At 36.4% G+C, this 21,252-nt stretch overlaps 1 protein-coding gene across 1 annotated transcript in view; it reads left to right on the top strand.

The window, feature by feature from the left end:
• The window catches only part of LOC128654040 (lysozyme g), a 111,142-nt gene extending 99,297 nt beyond the window's left edge, over positions 1-11,845 (top strand). The window contains exons 3-4 of the mRNA XM_053707690.1: positions 4,332-4,470; positions 10,533-11,845. Of these exons, the coding sequence (XP_053563665.1) occupies positions 4,332-4,470; positions 10,533-10,663 (270 nt within the window). The 3' untranslated portion in view covers positions 10,664-11,845. The remainder of the gene's footprint in view (positions 1-4,331; positions 4,471-10,532) is intronic.
• The last annotated feature ends 9,407 nt before the right edge of the window (positions 11,846-21,252 follow it).

Below are 21,252 nucleotides of genomic sequence, written 5' to 3' on the forward strand. Positions count from 1 at the left end.
AAAGACTTCTGGCCGTCTGGAGGACCACTTCTGCCTGGTTGGGTGAAGACGTCTCAAGGTAGGGTGATCTAGCCCCGCAAATGGCCCTTTTAAGGGCTATTTGTAATTTAGTATAGTGTAGGAATTTCTATTATTTTGGGGGGCTTTTTTATTTTATTAGGGGGATTAGATTAGGTGTAATTAGTTTAAAATTCTTGTAATTATTTTATTTTCTGTAATTTAGTGTTTTTTTTCGTACTTTAGTTTATTTAATTTAATTGTAATTAATTGTAGTTAGTTTAGGTAATTAATTTAATTATAGTGTAGTGTTAGGTGTAATTGTAACTTAGGTTAGGGTTTATTTTACAGGTAAATTTGTACTTTTTTTAGCTAGGTAGTTATTAAATAGTTAATAACTATTTAATGACTATTATACCTAGTTAAAATAAATACAAAGTTGCCTGTAAAATTAAAATAAACCCTGAGATAGCTACAATGTAATTATTAGTTATATTGTATCTATCTTAGGGTTTATTTTATAGGTAAGTATTTAGTTTTAAATAGGAATAATTTATTTAATTGTAGTAATTTTATTTAGATTTTTTTACATTTTATTTAAGTTAGGGGGGTTAGGGTTAGACTTAGGTTTAGGGGGTTAATACATTTAAAATAGTGTCGGAGACGTTGGGGGCGGCAGATTAGGGGTTAATAAAATTTAACTAATGTTTGCGAGGCGGGAGTGCGGCGGTTTAGGGGTTAATATGTTTATTGAAGTGGCGGCGATGTCTGGTCGGCAGATTAGGGGTTAAAAAATTTATTTTAGTGTTTGCGATGTGGGGGGCTCGGTTTAGGGGTTAATAGGTAGTTTATGGGTGTTAGTGTACTTTATAGCACTTTAGTTAAGAGTTTTATGCTACGGCGTTAGCCCATAAAACTCTTAACTACTGACTTTTAAATGCGGTAGGAGTCTTGACAGGAGAGGGTGTACCGCTCACTTTTTCCAAGACTCGTAATACCGGCGTTAGGAAAATCCCATTAAAAAGATAGGATACACAATTGACGTAAGGGGATTTGCGGTATGCTCGAGTCACAGAAAAAAAGTGAGCGGTACACCTGTACCTGCCAGACTCGTAATACCAGCGGGCGTTAAAAAGCAGCGTTGGGACCTCTCAATGCTGCTTTCTAAGGCTAACGCAAGACTCGTAATCTAGACGAATGAATCTAAGTTATAAATAAAGACAAATGCACAGATATCAAGTCTTCAAGGCGCTTGTTTTAAACAAGTGGTATATTTAAGAGACAAACGCAAAGAGATCCAATTATTAATGGACCGTTAAATACAAACACACTCAAAGTCACGGATTTGAAGAAAACTTAACTGAAGCACATTGATTCTAAAAAGAATTACAATAAGGATTGAACGTATTATTTGTTAACATACAAACTTTTCACTATTTTTTATATATATATTTACACTTTTTACACGTTGTTTTTCACTTTTTTTCTCCAACTTATTTTTTATGCACTTTTTTCAATCTATGCGCTCATTTTTAAGCATTATATTATCTGAGTCAATTAGTTAGCCACAATGTTTAACTCTTTTAAAATTGGATAGCAAACCATATGTAGCAACATTGTGTACCTAAGTAATTGAATTATACAAAATAACGAATTTTATGGATGTACAAATAATTTGTTTTAGCTTAAATATTTTGGTCTAGATAACTTATTTTAAAGGTACATGTATTCTCCTCTTATATTTTTGCTATATCAGTTAAGGTATATAAGGATTAACTCTGTTCATATGTTTTAATTATCCACGGGATAAACACCTATTCCTTTTAATTTCTATATGTTGGTTTAAGAATATCTTTAAAAGTTACTTATTTCCTGTAATGAAATAAAAGCGGCCTCTAAAACCGTAATTGTAAGTTTAACACAGTATTACTATCTAGGAAGGAGATAGTTAACACAGATTTGCTTGTTTTAGGTAAGGCTCAGTGCTTCACTTCAAATATATAAAAATAGGAAGATATATACTTAGTCTGTGTGTGATGCTGAAGGTTTTGTAGTCAGCTTAAAGGGACATTGTACACTAGATTTTTCGTTGCATAAATGTTTTGTAGATGATCCATTTTACAGTGTTTTTTAAAAAATGTATTGTTTGGCTTATTTTTTAATAAAATTGTGCTGATTTTCAGACTGCTAACCAAGCCCCAAAGTATCTATGTAGACCCAGGTCTACAGGTTCTTGCTGCTATTGTTTGGGTAATCTGTCTTTTCATATGCAGGAAAAAAGGGAGGGGGGTCTGCTCTTTTTGCTTTCCTAGCCCCTTTCACTGGGGTTGTCCCAGCCTAACCTCATCAACAGTGCTAAACTGTGAGCTTCTAAGTGCGTTTTTAAAAGGTTTTGGATTTTTAGATCAGTATCTGTGCATATTCTTCATTATAATAGTGTCTGTTACATGCAGTTATATGAAAATTGGTGTATACTGTCCCTTTAAGTTACACGCAGCCAAGAAGGGGTGATCTCCACCATCTGCATCTTTTGTGTAGTGTGTATAAAGTTTTCAAGTCTGTCTGTTCAGTCCTGCTCCTTAGTGTAGGATTCTCTATTTTATGATGACATTCTACAAATGCTAATTACACCTATAACATTCTCTCTTTGAGGTAGGTTCAGTTCAGTGTGCAATCATTTTGATATTCAAGCACCAAATTATTTTTCTAAACTGATTTCAACTAACTACGTGTAACTCTTGCTTAAGTTTACAAATAATTATAATGTATTCAACTATAATGGCATTTTAATAATTCTATGTTATAATTCATTATTCATAATTCATCTAATTTATTATTCATAATTCATTAAGCATATAGGTTTAAGACTAGCAAACCTGTTTAACATCTGCAAAAAGTTAGAGAAAATTACTATGCAAAATTATTTCCCCTCGGTTATGACAACACAACAGGGAGACTAAGGGGTACATTTATCAAGGAGCGGATTCTGCTTATTCCTTTTGGCTCACTGGAAACAGGATTTAAGAAGCAGCGGTCTTAAGACTGCTTAACTTAACTAGTCTGCTACCTACTGTTCAGATCAGATCGGGTAATTGACACCCCTGCTAGTGGCCGATTGGCCGCGAATGTGCAGGGGGCGGCATTGCAGAAGCATGTCACAAGAAATGCTTGTGTAATGTTAAATGCCGACAGCATATGCGAATCATGTCCCCCCGCCATTTAATAAATCGACACCTAAAGCATTACCACTTATGTACCAGGAAGGAAGGTGGGGGGAGTCCTCAACTAGATTACCCTGATGAACAATCAGATATTAAAGTTTCAGTGGAAGTAAAGAAAAGAATTTCCATTTTGAAGAGAAATGTTCATTAATGTATTCATTTCAAGTTTAGAACTGGAAGAAATAGACATTTCCTCTATTATGGGTAGGGAACATGATGGCCTTACAGAAAATTGAAAAGATCTTGATCAGCCTAAAAGGTCCTTTCTTTCCCTCTATCTTGAGGGACAGGAGAGAGGGAATATATTTTTAAGAGGTCTCCAGTTTTCTAAATGTGGAAACTGCATGTAAATAGATTGAGCATAAGGTCCATTTTGGACTCGATCATATGATTTCTTGGAAGATCTAGACTTATAGGAAGACTTACCAAAATGAAAGTTGAAAGGAACCAACCAGAGGCTTGACCTTTCTCTCCACCATTACCATTCTGTAATTTTCACATTAACCGCATTACAAAAAATTGTATCTAAACTGAATGTTTCTAACAATTGTTTAGAGCCTCTATCTAATGCCCAAATCTTCAGCCATAGGGGACTAGAATTCTGTTTAGATAAAGCTGTCATTAAGGTATCCAAACATTCATAATAAATATTCATAAAAATGTTGCAGAAAAATAGGACAGCTAGATTATCAAAAAAGTTTATGAATATATGTCCATTTTAGAGCTTAAAAAAATAGTCTATAAGTAGCTTTAGAAACAAATATCCCAATCTGGAAAGTAACTCTTGTTCATGTGGAAATACTTTTTGGGTTTAACTAGGTCCCCTTCCAACACATAACTTTTATGTACAATAAGAAATACCCTTAAAAAGTAAGGAAATAACAAAATGACTATCTGTAGCCAGGCACTTCATAGATCAAATGAAACTGAATTAAAATGTTGGAGACTGGAGTCAGTCGAATATGGTATACTAGGGAGTATATAATCAATGGCAAACTTATGCTTAATTGGTATGGTAAAATGCTAGTCTTCACTAAACAATGTGAGCCTAAGCATATGTGCATCTTTATTCCAATAGAATATAGTTTGACATTTTTTTGTCACTGTTTCTAGGTTGACAAAAGATATCACCAGCTTTGTGGATCATGGGACAGTGAAGAACATCTTAATCAGGCCACAGGGATATTGATTTACATGATGGAAAGCATTGATAAAAAATTCCCACACTGGAACTCCCAGCAACGTCTCAAAGGTCTGTTTGAGTTTTACAATGTTTAATAAAAGATTATCAGAGAGGTATATTTTGAGGGATTAAGGCAGTTTACTATTACATTTTGCTAAATGATGATGAAATCATACATGATCACAGCAAAGCAGAGTGTGAACCCAGCACTGATAATGCTGACTGGCTGTTTTTTTCTTTCCCTTTTCAAAAGATTAGCTAATGAATAACTTCTCACAGGGCCCTTACCCTGATAAACATTGACAACACATAGTGGCTTTTAAATACCTTCTGCAAGGCACCAAAATGCACCTTTGGTGGAGTTTTAGCTCCCTCTTGTGGTTACAAAAAATATTGCACAAAGCCTATATACAATAATGTTATTCTCAATATAAAAAACCCTTCACCATTCTAAAAACAATTCATATATAAAGTAGATGATTCAGCAGCTAAGAATAATAATTTATTGCTTTATGAATATTTAGTAAAATGACACAGTTAATCATGATGTTATATTTATTAAAATCCTCTAATATTTCAGAAAAGCAGGACAAGTCATAGTCCTTATTTAACCCTCTGGGTTGTAATGTGGCCAACTGGTGTATCCACCACATTTCCCTCTGTTTAAGTAGGCACTCCCTGTCTAACCCACTTCTATTGGGTTCAACATGGTCAATGATTTGCCATCTCATTTGGCTGATGTTATGGCCCTTATTCAAAAAATGACATGAGACTGGTGCCTCTTTATTTTTACATCTAATGTTAGGTCTATGTTGGCTCATCCGGTCACGGGCTTTGCGTGTAGTTTCACCTATATATACTAAAGACAAGGGGCATTTAATTAAATAAACTACATGAGTTGTCTCACATGTAAAGAAGCCTTTAATTGCTTATTTCCTACCACTGTGTGGGTGATGGAACTTTTCGCCTCTAATGATAGTGACAACTCATGCAGTTGCAACAAGGAAAAGTTCCTACCTTCCTTTTACCTATAAATGTTTGTTGAGTCCTCTTTAGAGAGCCTACATCCGTTCTCACTAATTGATCTCTAAGGCTTTTAACCCTTTTGTAGGCCATTAAAGGAGGTTCTCTAAACTGTACCACCCCCTTGTTGCATTCTTCCAAAATATGCCAATGTTGGCGAATCAATTTTGCAATTTTGTTACTTAATGGGTTGTGTTGGCTTACAAAAACCATTCTATTCCTGCTTTTGTCAGCACTTTTGACAACATTGTTATTTAGGTTCTTTATAGTGTCCTATAATAATTTGCTAGGGTACCCCCTATGCAGGAACTTTTCTTGCATCTCTTTGAACCTAGAAACCTTCTTATCATTAGTGCTGACAATTCTGTTTACTCTGAGGAGTTGACTCCTGGGTAGAGACTCCACTAGTGTCCTTGGATGGAAGCTATCTTATTGTAAGAGGTTGTTTTTGTCTGTTTCCTTACAATGTAGGTCAAACTCTAGGAGCCTACCTGCCTTTATGACCTTGGTGTCTAGAAAAGATATTGATTCTTCACTGAAGTTAACCGTAAATTCTAGGCCCCTCATCTCTGCATTAAGTTCACCAACAAACTGAAGAAGGGACTCAACATTGCCCCACCATATGCCAAAGATATCATCTATATAACGGAGCCAAACCGCTCCATACTGTCTGAATAGTGTGTTCTGGTAGACACAATTCTCCTCAATCTCTTTCATGAAGAGATTGGCGTATGATGGGGCAACGTTAGAGCCCATAGCTGTGCCTCTTGTCTGCACGTACAATTGATCTTGAAATAAAAAGTAGTTCCAGTAGAGGATAATTCTCAAGAGTTCCTCTACAAAGTCCACTTGTCCTGGACTGTACCCCCTGTTCACCACTAGCATTTTTTTCACTGCTGCTATGCCTGTTTCATGCTTAATTGATGTGTACAGGCATTTCACATCCATGGTGAACAGGAGGTACTTGTCACATGGGAACTCAAGGGCTTTAGTCTTTTCAAGAAAATGGCTAGTATCTTTAATATAACTAGCCATTTTCAATACCTCAGGTTGGAGTAGTCTATCTACAAATTTCAAAATATTAGTGTACACAGACTCCACACTAGAGACTATGGGCCTCCCTGGTGGTCTATGGCTATCTTAGTGAACTTTGGGAACTGTATAGAACATTGGATTACGTGGTGTGTTTACATTTAAATAATCCATAAGTTTCCTATCAATAATACCATGATTCAAGGCCCTTTGTAAAATACTTGAAATCTCTTTCTGTATGACACTCAATGGATTCTGTTTAAGTGTCCTATAGGTATCCCTATCTCCTAATTGTGACAATGCTTCACTTATATAGTAGGACCTGTTCATTATGACAGTGGCACCTCCTTTATCGGCCCCCTTTAATATGATGTCTCTATTCTTTCTAAGACCTTCTAAAGTAGTTTTTTCACCCTTGGAAAAGTTATACGAGTTAATTTTATTACCTTTATGCCATATTTTTGAGTGGTCTTTCTGTTTGTACTGTTCCTTTAAATGAGTAACCCCATTCTGTACTAAATTAATAAAGGTATTGACCCCATGTTGGTTAATATTAGGGTTAAACTTGCTTTTTTTGCTAAGACCCAAATTATTCAATGACCATTCATTATTGCTGTTGTTAACATTAATACTATTCAAGCGGTTTTCGTGCTGAAACCAAACCTTTAATATGATATTACGAAACAACTTTTGCAGATCCTTATCCATTTCAAAAAAATCGTTATCCCGGTATGGGCAAAAAGACAAACCCTTATTTAACACATTATATTCACTTTCAGATAGTATATGTGTAGAGGTATTGATAACAATGTCATTTCGTACCCCAGTAGTATCACTACTCACGAGGTTCTGTGTCAGTGTCTCTTGGTTGGCTTTTTTCGATCCAACCTCCGTATCTCTCCTGCCGTGGCCATGGTGTTTCCTGCCCGACCTGCGGTTCCGGTGCTCTCCTCGCTGCTCGATGTATCCAAAGGGGACGACTCCTGAGATGACGTGTCTTGTGCGCTAGACGTTCCCTGTGCTCCTCCTTGACGTGGCTTACGTTGACCATGCCTGCGTCTTCCTCTGGGTCCTGATGTCCCCCGGTTGCCTTGGTTACTCCGCCAGCGGTATACTCTGCCTAAGCGGTAGTCCTCTTCGTCCCTTTGGAACTTAGACTGCTTGGTTTCTTTAATGGCTTTCTGTTCCTCTGATATTTTGGCGGCGATCTTATTCTCCATCTCCTCAAACTCCTCCGGCGTCATAGAGTTAAGTAGCTCTTCTTTGTGTTTATTTATAGTACTCTCCTGTAGCCCCATTTCTTCTTGCAGGGACTCCACTGTCCACACTATGAGGTCGTAGGAGCATTTATTTAAGATCGCCTCAAACTTATCAGAATATTTTTTATTGTTTATTGTTACTCAGCAGGGTTGGGTTGGTATTCATGCGTAGGCCCCTAGGGATCCTCCTCACCCTGTAGTATTCAGCTAACGTGGTAGCGTGCAGCTCCCACTTCATCTGTTTGAGTCTTAGCATTTCATATTCCTTGTATGCAGTCTCTCCAGGTGTAGATCTTAAAAAGTCCCTTCATAAGTGCTGTGATTCTAGCTGCATCCCCATCATTATAGGTGAACATGATGCTCCCATCAATTCCCTGTGTATCGTCATTGCCTGTAGACATTTTTGTATCAACTCCTCAATGTGCAAGTAAACTCGGCAGTAGAAAGCACATAAAGTCCAAAGTGAGTACAGCACAGAGAATAGGGTGCACGTAAGGCCAAGGGCACTGCCACAGCCCTCCAACAATAGAAACAGCAAACAAGGTCTCCAGCACTCCAGTTTAAAAGGCAATTTTATTTAATGACAGCAACGTTTCGGGGTCACAGCCCCTTATTCATGCTTGATAAACATTGATAACACATAGTGGCTTTTAAATACCCTCTGCAAGGCGCCAAAATGCACCTTTGGTGGAGTTTTAGCTCCCTCTTTTGGTTACAAAAAATATTGCACAAAGCCTATATACAATAATGTTTGGCTCCGTTATATAGATGAAATCTTTGGCGTATGGTGGGGCAACGTTGAGTCCCTTGTTCAGTTTGTTGGTGAACTTAATGCAGAGATGAGGGGCCTAGAATTTACGGTTAACTTCAGTGAAGAATCAATATCTTTTCTAGACACCAAGGTCATTAAGGCAGGTAGGCTCCTAGAGTTTGACCTACATTGTAAGGAAACAGACAAAAACAACCTCTTACAATATGATAGCTTCCACCCAAGGACACTAGTGGAGTCTCTACCCAGGAGTCAACTCCTCAGAGTAAACAGAATTGTCAGCACTAATGATAAGAAGGTTTCTAGGTTCAAAGAGATGCAAGAAAAGTTCCTGCATAGGGGGTACCCTAGCAAATTATTATAGGACACTATAAAGAACCTAAATAACAATGTTGTCAAAAGTGCTGACAAAAGCAGGAATAGAATGGTTTTTGTAAGCCAACACAACCCATTAAGTAACAAAATTGCAAAATTGATTCTCCAACATTGGCATATTTTGGAAGAATGCAACAAGGGGGTGGTACAGTTTAGAGAACCTCCTTTAATGGCCTACAAAAGGGTTAAAAGCCTTAGAGATCAATTAGTGAGAACGGATGTAGGCTCTCTAAAGAGGACTCGACAAACATTTATAGGTAAAAGGAAGGTAGGAACTTTTCCTTGTTGCAACTGCATGAGTTGTCACTCTATCATTAGAGGCGAAAATTTCCATCACCCACACAGTGGTAGGAAATACACAATTAAAGGCTTCTTTACATGTGAGGCAACTCATGTAGTTTATTTAATTAAATGCCCCTGTTCTTTAGTATATATAGGTGAAACTACACGCAAAGCCCGTGACCGGATGAGCCAACATAGATCTAACATTAGATGTAAAAATAAAGAGGCACCAGTCTCATGTCATTTTTTGGATAAGGGCCATAACATCAGCCAAATGAGATGGCAAATCATTGACCATGTTGAACCCAATAGAAGTGGGTTAGACAGGGAGTGCCTACTTAAACAGAGGGAAATGTGGTGGATACACCAGTTGGCCACATTACAACCCAGAGGGTTAAATAAGGACTATGACTTGTCCTGCTTTTTCTGAAATATTAGAGGATTTTAATAAATATAACATCATGATTAACTGTGTAATTTTACTAATATTTATAAAGCAATAAATTATTATTCTTAGCTGCTGAATCATCTACTTTTATATATGAATTGTTTTTAGAATGGTGAAGGGTTTTTTATATTGAGAATAACATTATTGTATATAGGCTTTGTGCAATATTTTTTGTAACCACAAGAGGGAGCTAAAACTCCACCAAAGGTGCATTTTGGCGCCTTGCAGAGGGTATTTAAAAGCCACTATGTGTTGTCAATGTTTATCAAGCATGAATAAGGGGCTGTGACCCCGAAACGTTGCTGTGATTAAATAAAATTGCTTTTTAAACTGGAGTGCTGGAGACCTTGTTTGCTGTTTCTATTGTTGGAGGGCTGTGGCAGTGCCCTTGGCCTTACGTGCACCCTATCCTCTGTGCTGTACTCACTTTGGAATTTAAGAGCCCTTACCCTGGTGACCTGAGAACATTTTGAGGTCAATTAATTTTAACATAGAAATGTTAATGTGATTTGTTTTCTAGTAAGTTTTTTACAGATAAGATACATCTCTCAAGTGATTTACCATATGGGTAAAATGTCCGTTTAAAGTAAAATAACTGTGATATTCTTTTATTTACCAATAGCGAAGCTCTTTTCTTTGTGTAGTAGATAAATAATAAATTATTACATTTCCCATTAATAAGCAATACAATTGAACCTAAATCATTTTGAGTGGACGTATAAATAGTCTGTTTATGATACCTATTACATTATATTATATTGTATCATATTGCCTATTATACAACTTAATTACAGAATATCAGGATACTGTACAATTTTATATTTATACAACTTAACATTTATTTTTTTTGTAACTATTTTATTAAAAATGTAGCAACTCGGAAAAAGTCCTGCTTACCATATTAAAGCTATATGCTATTTGATCTCTTTATTTTTTATTACAGGTGCTCTTGCAGCTTATAACGCTGGTCCTAACAAAGTGGTGGATGAAAATATAGACAAACACACTACAGGACAAGACTATGCCAATGATGTTATTGCTAGGGCACAGTATTTTAAGCATCATGGATATTAATTAAAAAATGGAGATCTCTCCTCTGAGCAGTTCTCAAGATAACACATTGAGGGCCAGATTATGAGTGGAGCACTAAAAGTTATGCGCAAGCAAAACGTGTTTATCACGGGGGTTTGTGCGCATCGGGTTTACCACTCGTATTACAAGTTGAAAGTAAATGTGATCGCTTGAGCGCAATAGTGATTTACCCTAGAATAATTACCATATCTGTACTTACTCTTATCGGATCAGCCCACATTATTATATACAGGATTACATAAACAAACAGTATTAATAATGAAATGAGAGTTCTGGATCAACATATAAACCGACATATTGTGTACTTATATACAAAAAAGCTACATTTGGGTTATGGCATTCAAGCGTTCTAGCTAGATAGTGATGCAAAGCATAAGCACATATAACAGGCTCTCTTGTTATTACACTAAATAAATATTGTGCAATATATATAGCATCATAATAAAACACTTAAGGAGATTTACACATTGCTGTGTCAAGACCTGATGGAGCCATAACCATCTGTATTTGCAGCATATCCCGTAATTTCATGACCCAAGAAATAGGTAGAAACATATGCCCATATCAACATAAGAGTTCTGAGGACTTAGATACCCATAAGAGTCCATAATAGTAATAAACAAATCAAATCTTTATTGTAGTCTTCATCCCCATAATTCTTTTATTGTCTGGCACTAGTTTAACAATTGCAGCACACATGAACAGCACTACTATTCAGTCACCTTGGGGACATAATGTCCAGAAATGTAGTCTTGATTGTAGTATCCTTCCTCAGAAAGCACTCAACTATCGATAGCAGCAAGCATAATCAACACTGCTATTCAATGCCCTTGGGGACACAGTGTCCAGAGCAAAAATCCAACATGCTTCCAACTTGAGAAGCGATTTTCCTCTATCTCCCCCTCGTTTCAGGGGTGGGAGATGATCAATTAGCATAGTTCTTAGTGAGGAGATCGAGTGTCCAGCCTGAACAAAGTGCCTTGCTACAGGTTAGTCCGAATCTCCTTTGTCAATAGTCAGGCGGATAGCCGACTTATGGTTTGCAAGTCTTTCTCTAATTGAAGTTGTCATTTTACCGTTATAGCAAAGGGAACACGGACAGATCAACATATATATATAACGTATTCCAATTATACTGGACTTGTGTGTGTGTGTGTGTATATATATATATATATATATATATATATATATATATATATATATATATATATATATATATATATATGTATGTGTGTGTGTTTGTGTATATATATATATATATATATATATATATATATATATATATATATATATATATATATATATATATATGTGTGTGTGTATATATATATATATATATATATATGTGTGTGTATATATATATATATATATGTGTGTGTTTATGTGTATGTATATATATATATGTGTGTGTGTATATATGTGTGTATATATATATATATATATATATATATGTGTGTGTTTGTGTATATATATATATATATATATATATATATATGTATATATATGTGTGTGTGTTTATGTGTATGTATATATATATGTGTGTGTGTGTGTATATATGTGTATATATATATATATATGTGTGTGTGTGTGTGTGTGTGTGCATATGTATTTATTTATGTGTATATATGTTTTTACAGACAAATATAAACATATAAGCACATAAAAAAATTTGTATGCATATATTTAAGTGCATAGGAGCTCTTTGCAGTCAATTAGATGAAAACATGAAAAATATTTCTGCAGTATTTATATTTAATAAAGTGCTAAACTGTATTTACTGTCAATATTTCACATTCTAATGTTCTGCACATAGAACAATATGTTCTATGGATTTATAAATAGATATTCCTCTGTATATCTGTATATATCTATACCAATATATAATCATGTATAAATATATATTTGTAAAAAATACCATCAGAAATATGTAGAACTATGTATTTATGAATAAATAGAACATATTCTATATAAGGAACATTGGAATGTGAAATATTCATATTTTTGTGTTGGGTTAGCGCAACTGTGAATATGAAATCAGGATTGTGCACAAGTAGTGTTTTTTCCCCCCTTTTTTTTCTCCATTGACTTCTATGTGGAAAACATTATCACACGCACAATATTCTAAGTTTGGCTTTTTTTGCGCGCTGGGTAAGCATGCAAGCGAAAACGGTTTACTTTCAACTTGTAATACGATTGGTCCCCGGCATGCGCAAAACCTTACTTCTAGCAGAGTTAACATTCGAGCGAGAGTGTAAAATACTGCTCCACTTGTAATCTGGATCTTAATGATTTACATGTAATGTTGATTTGCTTTTTAGTTATTTTTTTCGAATATTTGATTGTACATATTATAATAAATACAATTGAATATATTAATATTAAGTTACTTTTATTCTTAAAAAATAATAGAAAAAATAGAAAATATTTGGGGTTATTTGAACTAACAAAACCTGACATTTAAAATAAAGTAAACATTTCACAAAAATAGTGGTTATTGAATGTCTGTGTGTAAACTATGGTTAATAAAAAAATGAAAAAGCATTTTAGGAGATACATACTGATTACATAGGCCTAACACCACACACAGGAGAACTCATGACAAAATGTATATCTTAAAGACTGTATTATCCCCTACTAATTGCAATACACTTAGTATAAGTTGACCATTGGGGGTTCAGGAGAATTCCATGCTATCTGCGGCCGGGACGGCGTGGATAAATCTCTTGCATAATGCCACTAGTACATATCAGTTATGAGGGGAAATTTGTTTACTTCTTTAGTTCACCATCAGTTCCCTATAAGCTCATATCTATAACGTAAGCTTAGCTCACTTCTTTATCGACATACATTTTTTTTTTTTTTTTTTTAATTTCAGTTTATAACATACATAAATCAGAAATGGAATAAACAGTAACATATCTGAAAACATGGTTATTGTTCACATAGGAGATATATAGTCCATTTACAGCATATAAGTCTGAGTCCATATGAAAATTCAAGAGAATACTGGTTTTAGGGCTTCACCCTCCAGTAAGATTGTAAAGTCCCTTACAGTCTGGACCATCCATTTCCAGAAGAGAAAAAATTTCTCCTTTTACAATAAACAAAACTAATAACAATAAAGAATGAACAGATATGGTTTCCATGTTTTTTTTGGTCAAAAACTAAATATGTACACATAACTTTAGCTAAACAATATGTCTAATATTCGTAGGGTATTGTCCCTTTTTTCTCTATCATCTTTTCCCTTCCTTTTTGTTCCCCTTTCATCGAAGAACATACAGCTACCAAGAATGCAGAGTACCAGCGATTACTTAGCAATTTGTTATATTAATTGATTACTTAAAGTCTTCTATACAAACTCAAGTATACATAACATATGTTACCAAAAAAAGGTGAATATGTGTTTAAAAAAAAAGAAAAAGAGAAACAAGAAGAAAAGGAAAAAGGATGAACAGGAAACCGCCACCAGAGAGTAGGTAAAGATAAAAGGGATAAGAAACCTAATCTCCATTGGTACTCTGGCATACATGGAATTTTCCTTTTCCCTTTCTGTTCATCTTCCTTGATTCTGCTTATCTTACTATACCCCCTTGTCTCTTTCTTCTCCAAAGATTTTATGGTGAGTTCGCTAACTTAGGGGATAGAAAACTTGGAATAAAAATCCGATCTGATATCTGGGTGGCGACTTGTGGGAAGCGAGGGGGGGCCGGAGGGAAGAAAAAAAAAAAAAAAAAAAAAAAAAGAGAAAAGACGAATAGAAGGAGTTGGAAAAGGCAACTCCCCCTATTCGTTCCTAAACCACAATCTAGGAAATATTCCACGGTCTATCTGCTGTTGTACCCAACTAGATGATTGATGTTGGAGGACCGCCTGTCTCTGCATCTCAACGGGGAGAGCAAGAATATAGTTCTTCCATTTGTTATAGAATCTGATAATCTGTTTCGGATTGGTAGCTCTTAAGTTACATTGTTCCATCACCATTTGATGTTGTGTTTCTTTCAGGAAGTCTGTAAATTTGGGGGGATTATGGTTTCTCCAATTTTTCAATATTAAATTCCGACCTGTCAATATAAGCAAATTAATAAATCTGTTGTTGGGAACAGCCACAGTATAGTTACATAGGAAGAATATCTGATTTAGAGTCAGCTTGAACTTAACCCCCATTGTCTTGTTAGCCCAAAAATTAATCTTCTGCCAAAATTGGGTTATTTTCGGGCAATCCCAGAAACAATGTGTTAAATCTGCCTTTTCCTTGGAACACTTAGGGCACTTACTTTTAGCCTGACTCCATTTGGCCAGCCTAGCTGGCGTAAGATAAACCCTATTTAATATTTTCAAATGCGATTCTTTCCATGCAGTCATACATGTGGCTCCAGTAACAAGTTTAATACTTTGCTTTAAGGTCTCACTCTCTACCCTCAGATTTGCTTCGAGCCACTTATTCGTCAGAGCCTCGATATTCTTAATACCCAAAGACTTCATAATCATATCATAGAATTGGGAGATAGTGTTCACCCCCTCACGATAATGTGTTATGGCTTGCTTAACCTCGCTGTTGTTTATCTCAGGACCTGTTTCTTGTCTCAATTCCTCAAGCCAATGCCTGAGTTGCAAATATGCGTAAAAGCTTGACCTTGGGAGTCCAAACTGTTGAGAGATACTTTCAAACGAACGGAGCCTGAAATTATCATTTTCACATAGCTGTGATACATAAATCACTCCTCTTTCCGCCCATGCTCTAAATGTCGAAGGGATCAAGGCCGCTGGAAAACTTGGATTACCTAAAATTGGTAGAACTTCTGATTTCCGATATTCTGTTGCCAACTCCTTACAAATATTCTGCCAAGCTTGTATAATGAATTTAAAGGTAATTAACTGTTTAATTTTGTCAGGTAGTTTGCTAGCTGTATGATGTATAATAGCCTTTAGTGTGAAGGGTTTTATTAGACAGGATTCCATCTCATAAAATGAGACGAGATTCTTTTCAGTGATCCAGTCTAGAGCGAACTTAGCTACTGCTGCATAGTTATAAAACTTCAGATTGGGGCAGGCCATTCCTCCAAAAACTTTTGGTAGGGTTAACTTAAGTAAGGACATCCGAGGTTTCTTACATTGCCAAATAAATTGATTGAAAGACTGGTTGAGAAAGATCAAGTCTTTCTTGTATAAAAGCAGTGGGAGATTTTGCAAGAAATATAGGAGTTTGGGAAATAGTACTACCTTAATAAGCATAATTCGTGCTGTAAGTGAGAGTGGGAGGTTACTCCAGCTCTGTAATTTGGTAGCTAGGGCCTTGATGCATTGTTTGAAATTGAGCCCATACCAAAGATTAGGATCACTAGTAAGTTTAATTCCTAAATAGGAGATCTGAGTGTATTCTATAAAAGGAAAGTTGTTTGGACTTGTAGATTTACGTATCCATAGAATTTCTGATTTTGCATAGTTTATTTTGTACCCTGAAAATGAACTAAACAGGTTGCAAATATTTAGTAATCGCGGGATAGACGTTGCCGTATTACTTAGAAATAATAGAAGGTCATCAGCAAAAAGAGATAGAACTAACTTATGCCTTCCTAATTGAATGCCCTGCAATTCTTGCCTTAGGTAAATTGCTAGTGGTTCAAGAGATAAATTAAAAAGAAAGGGCGACAAGGGACACCCTTGCCGGGTACCACGACCTAACGTTATCTTTTCGGTAGCTTCTCCATTAACTATAATTGAGGAAGATGGCTTATCGTATAGCTGTCTGATGAACTGATGGAAAGCGCCTGATATACCAAATTTACTCAATGCCGTGAGAAGATGGTCCCAAATAATGGAATCAAACGCTTTCTCAGCGTCGATTGTGAGAAGTGCAAGATCTGGCTTGGAAGAGTGTCTCTGTCTTTCAAAATTGTTCCAATAATAATCGAGGACCAACTGAACTTTCCTTAAATTTTTAACCGGATTTCTAGCCATCATGAACCCGGTTTGGTCAGGATGCACCATATATCCTAGAGGGACTTTCAGTCTACTAGCCAGAATATATGTAAGAATTTTATAGTCCTGATTCAATAGTGAAATAGGCCTATATGATAGAGGGAGTTCCAAGTCTTTGCCTTTCTTAGGTATCAAAACTACGTTAGATGCTGCGAATATGGGGGATTGGGACTTACTCCCAATAAAGTATTCATTAAATAAATTAACTAGAACTGTTGGAATCTGTTCAAGCAGGAGCTTATAAAACTCTGCGGGCAAGGAGTCTGGTCCAGGTGCTTTCCCCAGTTTTAATCTTTTTATCGCATTGACAACTTCTTCCACTGAAATCGGTTCGTTAAGCCTACGTAGATCCTCTGTCTGAATTTGGGGTAAAGTCACCCCTTGCCAAAACTGTTGCTTCGAGGAGAGATTAATCTGCTTAGCTGCATATAATTCTTGATATGTCTGAAAAAAGGCCTCTCTTATTTCTAGGGGATCTGTTACTCTAGTATCTCGAAATTTGACTGCTGGAATATAATTTTTCTGCTTCCTAATCTTAACAATTCTAGCTAAATATTTAGCTGAGACCCCTTGTGCTCCTGAATAAAGGGCCTTCAGTTTGGTTTCTTCTGAAACCGAGTGTTGTTTTAAGAATGTGTCGTATACTGACTTACTGTCCTTGTAGATTTGCCATCGTTCGACCGAAGGGTTACTGAGATATCTCTTGTAATTATTAGCTAGGGTATTAGAGAGCTGCTCCTCTCTTTTCCCCCAAATAACCCGCATTTTTGCCATATAGGCTTTAATTTCCCCTCTAAAAACTGCTTTGGCCGTTTCCCAGAAAATATCTGGTTTGTTTAAATGTTCCTTATTATCTGCTTTAAATTGAAACCATCTATTTTGGATCCATTTTTTGAAGTGAAGATTGTTAAAAAGATGTTGGGGGAAATGTAGTCTATGATTCCCTGTAGGGGTTCTATCGCTCAAACCTATCTCCAATGTAATCACTGCGTGATCCGAGATCACAATGTCACAAATACCTGCGCATACCTTCATCTTCAACATATGTTTAGCTATTAAGAAGTAATCAATTCTAGAAAAGGAAGAATACACGCGGGAAACGCATGTGTATTCCCGACGGTCCGGATTATGTGCCCGCCATACATCTTGTAGTGCTAATTTCTTGCAAAATTTTTGGAGAATATCTGTTTCCCTAGCTTTCCTAGGTGCGTACCTGGATCTTGACCTGTCTAGAACATATGAATAGGCCATATTGAAATCGCCAGCTACCACTAGAAATAGTTTCAAACTAATATCTTCCCAAAATTTTTTATCTGTCCGGTTTGGTCCATAAATATTACAAAGTACAAAGTTAAAACCATTGATTTCAATCTCAAGAATTTGATATCTCCCATTGAGGTCGTTATCAACTGTAATTATATTGTAGCTCAGCTGCTTGCTAATCAAGATAGCCAGTCCTCTCTTAGCTTTATCATATGGGGTAAACACTACCTCCCCCACCCACTTACTTTTGAGTTTAGCGGCTTCTTTAGGTTTAAGATGGGTCTCCTGTATAAGTGCTACATCTGGTTTTTGAAGACCAAGATGTCTAATTATCTGCTTCCTTTTACTTGGGCATGATATCCCACCAGTATTCCAGGAAAGAAATTTTAACTTAACCATTTAAACAAGGAAGAATTAAAACATGAGGTAATCCGACCGTCATGAGAGAGGGAAGGGAAAAAAAAAAAAAAAAAGGCTACTAAAAAGCGGGCCTCTCGACCCTTCGCCGCATATTCCCACTCCTCTACCTTTCCCTTTCCACAGATCGTGTGATTCTTTAATCCTTTTCAGGAAGTAAAATGGGACTTTGTTATCTATCTTAGTTCCCAGTACCAAAGACAAAATAATTTCTGCTATTTTAAAAAAAAAAAATTTTTGAGATTATTTTTGAGGCTATTTTGCCAACTATTGTGTATGTTGTTAAAGGCCTAAACTGTGGCAATATGTCTTTATCTCCTCAAGCTTAGTAAAGCTATGAGATTCGCCATCTTTATCCAAAATTACCTTTGCCGGGTATACAAGTCTAGCCTTAAAATTGGCTTTTATTAATTGAGAGCAAAATGGGGCCATTTCCCTTCGCTTGTTTTGGGTCTCCATTGAGAAATCTTGGAAAAGAAGAATTCTATTTGATCCTATGGTAATGTTGTTATTTTTACGATAGAGTCTGAGGATGTGAAATTTGTCTTGGAAATTAAGAAATTTAATGATTACTACTCTAGGTCTTGTGTGTCCATCTGGATTTCTTCTAGGTGTTCCTAGTCTATGCGCTCTCTCTATTGGTATTCTTATGTTTTCAATGTTGCTCCCTACTAATTTCGGAAGCTGGATAGCTGCAAAACTTATCAAATCCTGAAACTCAGGAGTTTCTGGCAACCCAACAACCTTAGGTTGTTGCGTCTGGATCTATCCTCCAGCTCTTCTATTTTGGTTTGGAGCTGAGAAAGTTTATCTTCATATGTATTACTCTTCTGCTCTTGTATTACTGCTCTATCTTCAACCTCTGAAACTCGAGATTCTATCTCATCCATACGAGACGAGAATTGTTTTATTTCATTAGTAACTGATGCCATTTCTTGTTTTAGAGCTTCAAATTGTGGCATAATAAGCTCTGAGATCTGTTGTATTAAAGTAGTGTTATCTGAAATGCTCGCACCAGATTCATTGTGAATTTGTATTTCTTGGCTATTCTCATTAGGTTTGAGCTTTTTGTCCTTTGTTTTAGGTGGCATGTTGGGTGATAAAAGTCTAGAATGTGAGATATATCTTTCCATGTAGTTAATGAAAGAGTGAGAAAGTGAGAAGTGCGAACCCCTAAGTGAATGTTATGCAAGAAAAGAAAAAAAATGTCCGTTCACTGCTATTCTATGTTTTAGATCAGCCCAATTAAAAAGTGATTATTGCGAGGCCATAAATAATGCCTCAGGATAAAGTTGTGTGGATAGACACAGCACAAAAAAAAGAAGGAAAACAAGAAAAATAAGGTGAGAGGACCAGCTTTCTATATTGCTGGATTAGAGCTTAATACGTGTAACAAGATTAAGATGTATCAAATAGTCCACCTAGGACAAAACAAAATATATAGTGAAAAACAAAACACTGTTTGCAATATATTGAGCCTGAATTCAAACTACCACAAACATAGTGAATAAAAAAAAATAAAAAATAAAATATTTTTACATACACACGCCACCTAAACAATGATACAGTGATCTCAGGTTGTTAACTTTTGAATAGGAAAAAAAGAGAACACAGCCCGCTAAATACCGATGGCTTTATCTGCTTCCACCTAGAAAATAAAGTTAGAGTTTTAAACTAAAACCTCTTGCTTTAACCTTCTATGATCTTAACCCTTGTTCAATCTTTCCTCTTCTACTCAAACTTTAAATTTATTATCTGAGATAAAAAGAGAAGAAAAAATATATCTAAGCAGACTAAACAGAAAAGAGGGGACTCCCACACGTTTAGGTAACAGAGGTTTTTTCTGACCCAGTATGAGTAACAGTAAACTTTAATGGCCCCTCTAGGGGCAAAACTTAGGTTTAATTCCCTTTGTAAGGTTTAACTGAATTGGGAGACCAAGCGGACAGTGTTAAGATTCTATAGCCCTTTTTACCCAGATTTATATGCCAGTGACCTGGTAAGGGCTAAATGGCAAAAACTGCATCCATATGCTTGTCAGTAATTTAGTCAAACTTTTAGGTAGTTAGTTTAGTTTTTGTTCAAGAAAAAAGTCCTGGGTTGCCCATAATGTCTCTCAAGTTGATCAGAATACAAGTGCAAATGTCTCTTAGTTTCTCCCCAGCTTCTTTTAAAAGGGTGTCAGAGTTATACTTGGATAAGGGCAATGTCAAACCCACATATAATATACAAGTCTAAGGTAGGCTTCGGACCTTACCCTTTCCTTAGATGCCGCCAATTAATAGACAAAAATTGTCATAGATTCCTTTGTGCAGTGGGGTATCAATAATCAATCCCAAATTATGGAGGAATAAACAGCCTTACCAGCCAGGAACAACGTTACTCCTACCCCCAAGTCCAGCACAGCTCCGAGCCTCGCTCACTCAAACAAACAGATCCGTCGTTGTTTGGCGGTTCCGGGTCTGGAGTGCACACTTCCTGTGTCGTGGAACACTGGGGACAGACTGTAGGTCTTCTGAGCGGGAGCTTCTCCAGCCGCGGTAAGTTGAAAGAGCGCCAATCCCGGACACCTCCGTGATCGCCACCCTGAGCTACCGCAGCCCTGTCTCAGCTCCACTTCAGACTGTGGTTGGATAGGATTTGTCTGGTATTCAGAATGGAGTAGATTTGTTTCAGAACGCCTTAGCGTAACGACTCAGCTCCAGAGTCAATCTGCATAGGGGATACCGGTCTCTGCTGTGAAAAGCATCCAGGTCAGGGTAATACCTCACTGGCCAAGGATAAACGCAGACGGGAGATGTATCTTGCCCTTCAAACTAGAGCTTGGTGCTAGCGTTCAGCATGCTGCTAGCTCCTCCCCTTCCGGCATCCGACCATCCCCAGGGGGTCTCTACTATCGACATACATTT

The sequence above is a fragment of the Bombina bombina genome, chromosome 3 (genome assembly GCF_027579735.1).
Source record: "Bombina bombina isolate aBomBom1 chromosome 3, aBomBom1.pri, whole genome shotgun sequence".
Classification (NCBI taxonomy): Eukaryota; Metazoa; Chordata; class Amphibia; order Anura; family Bombinatoridae; genus Bombina; species Bombina bombina.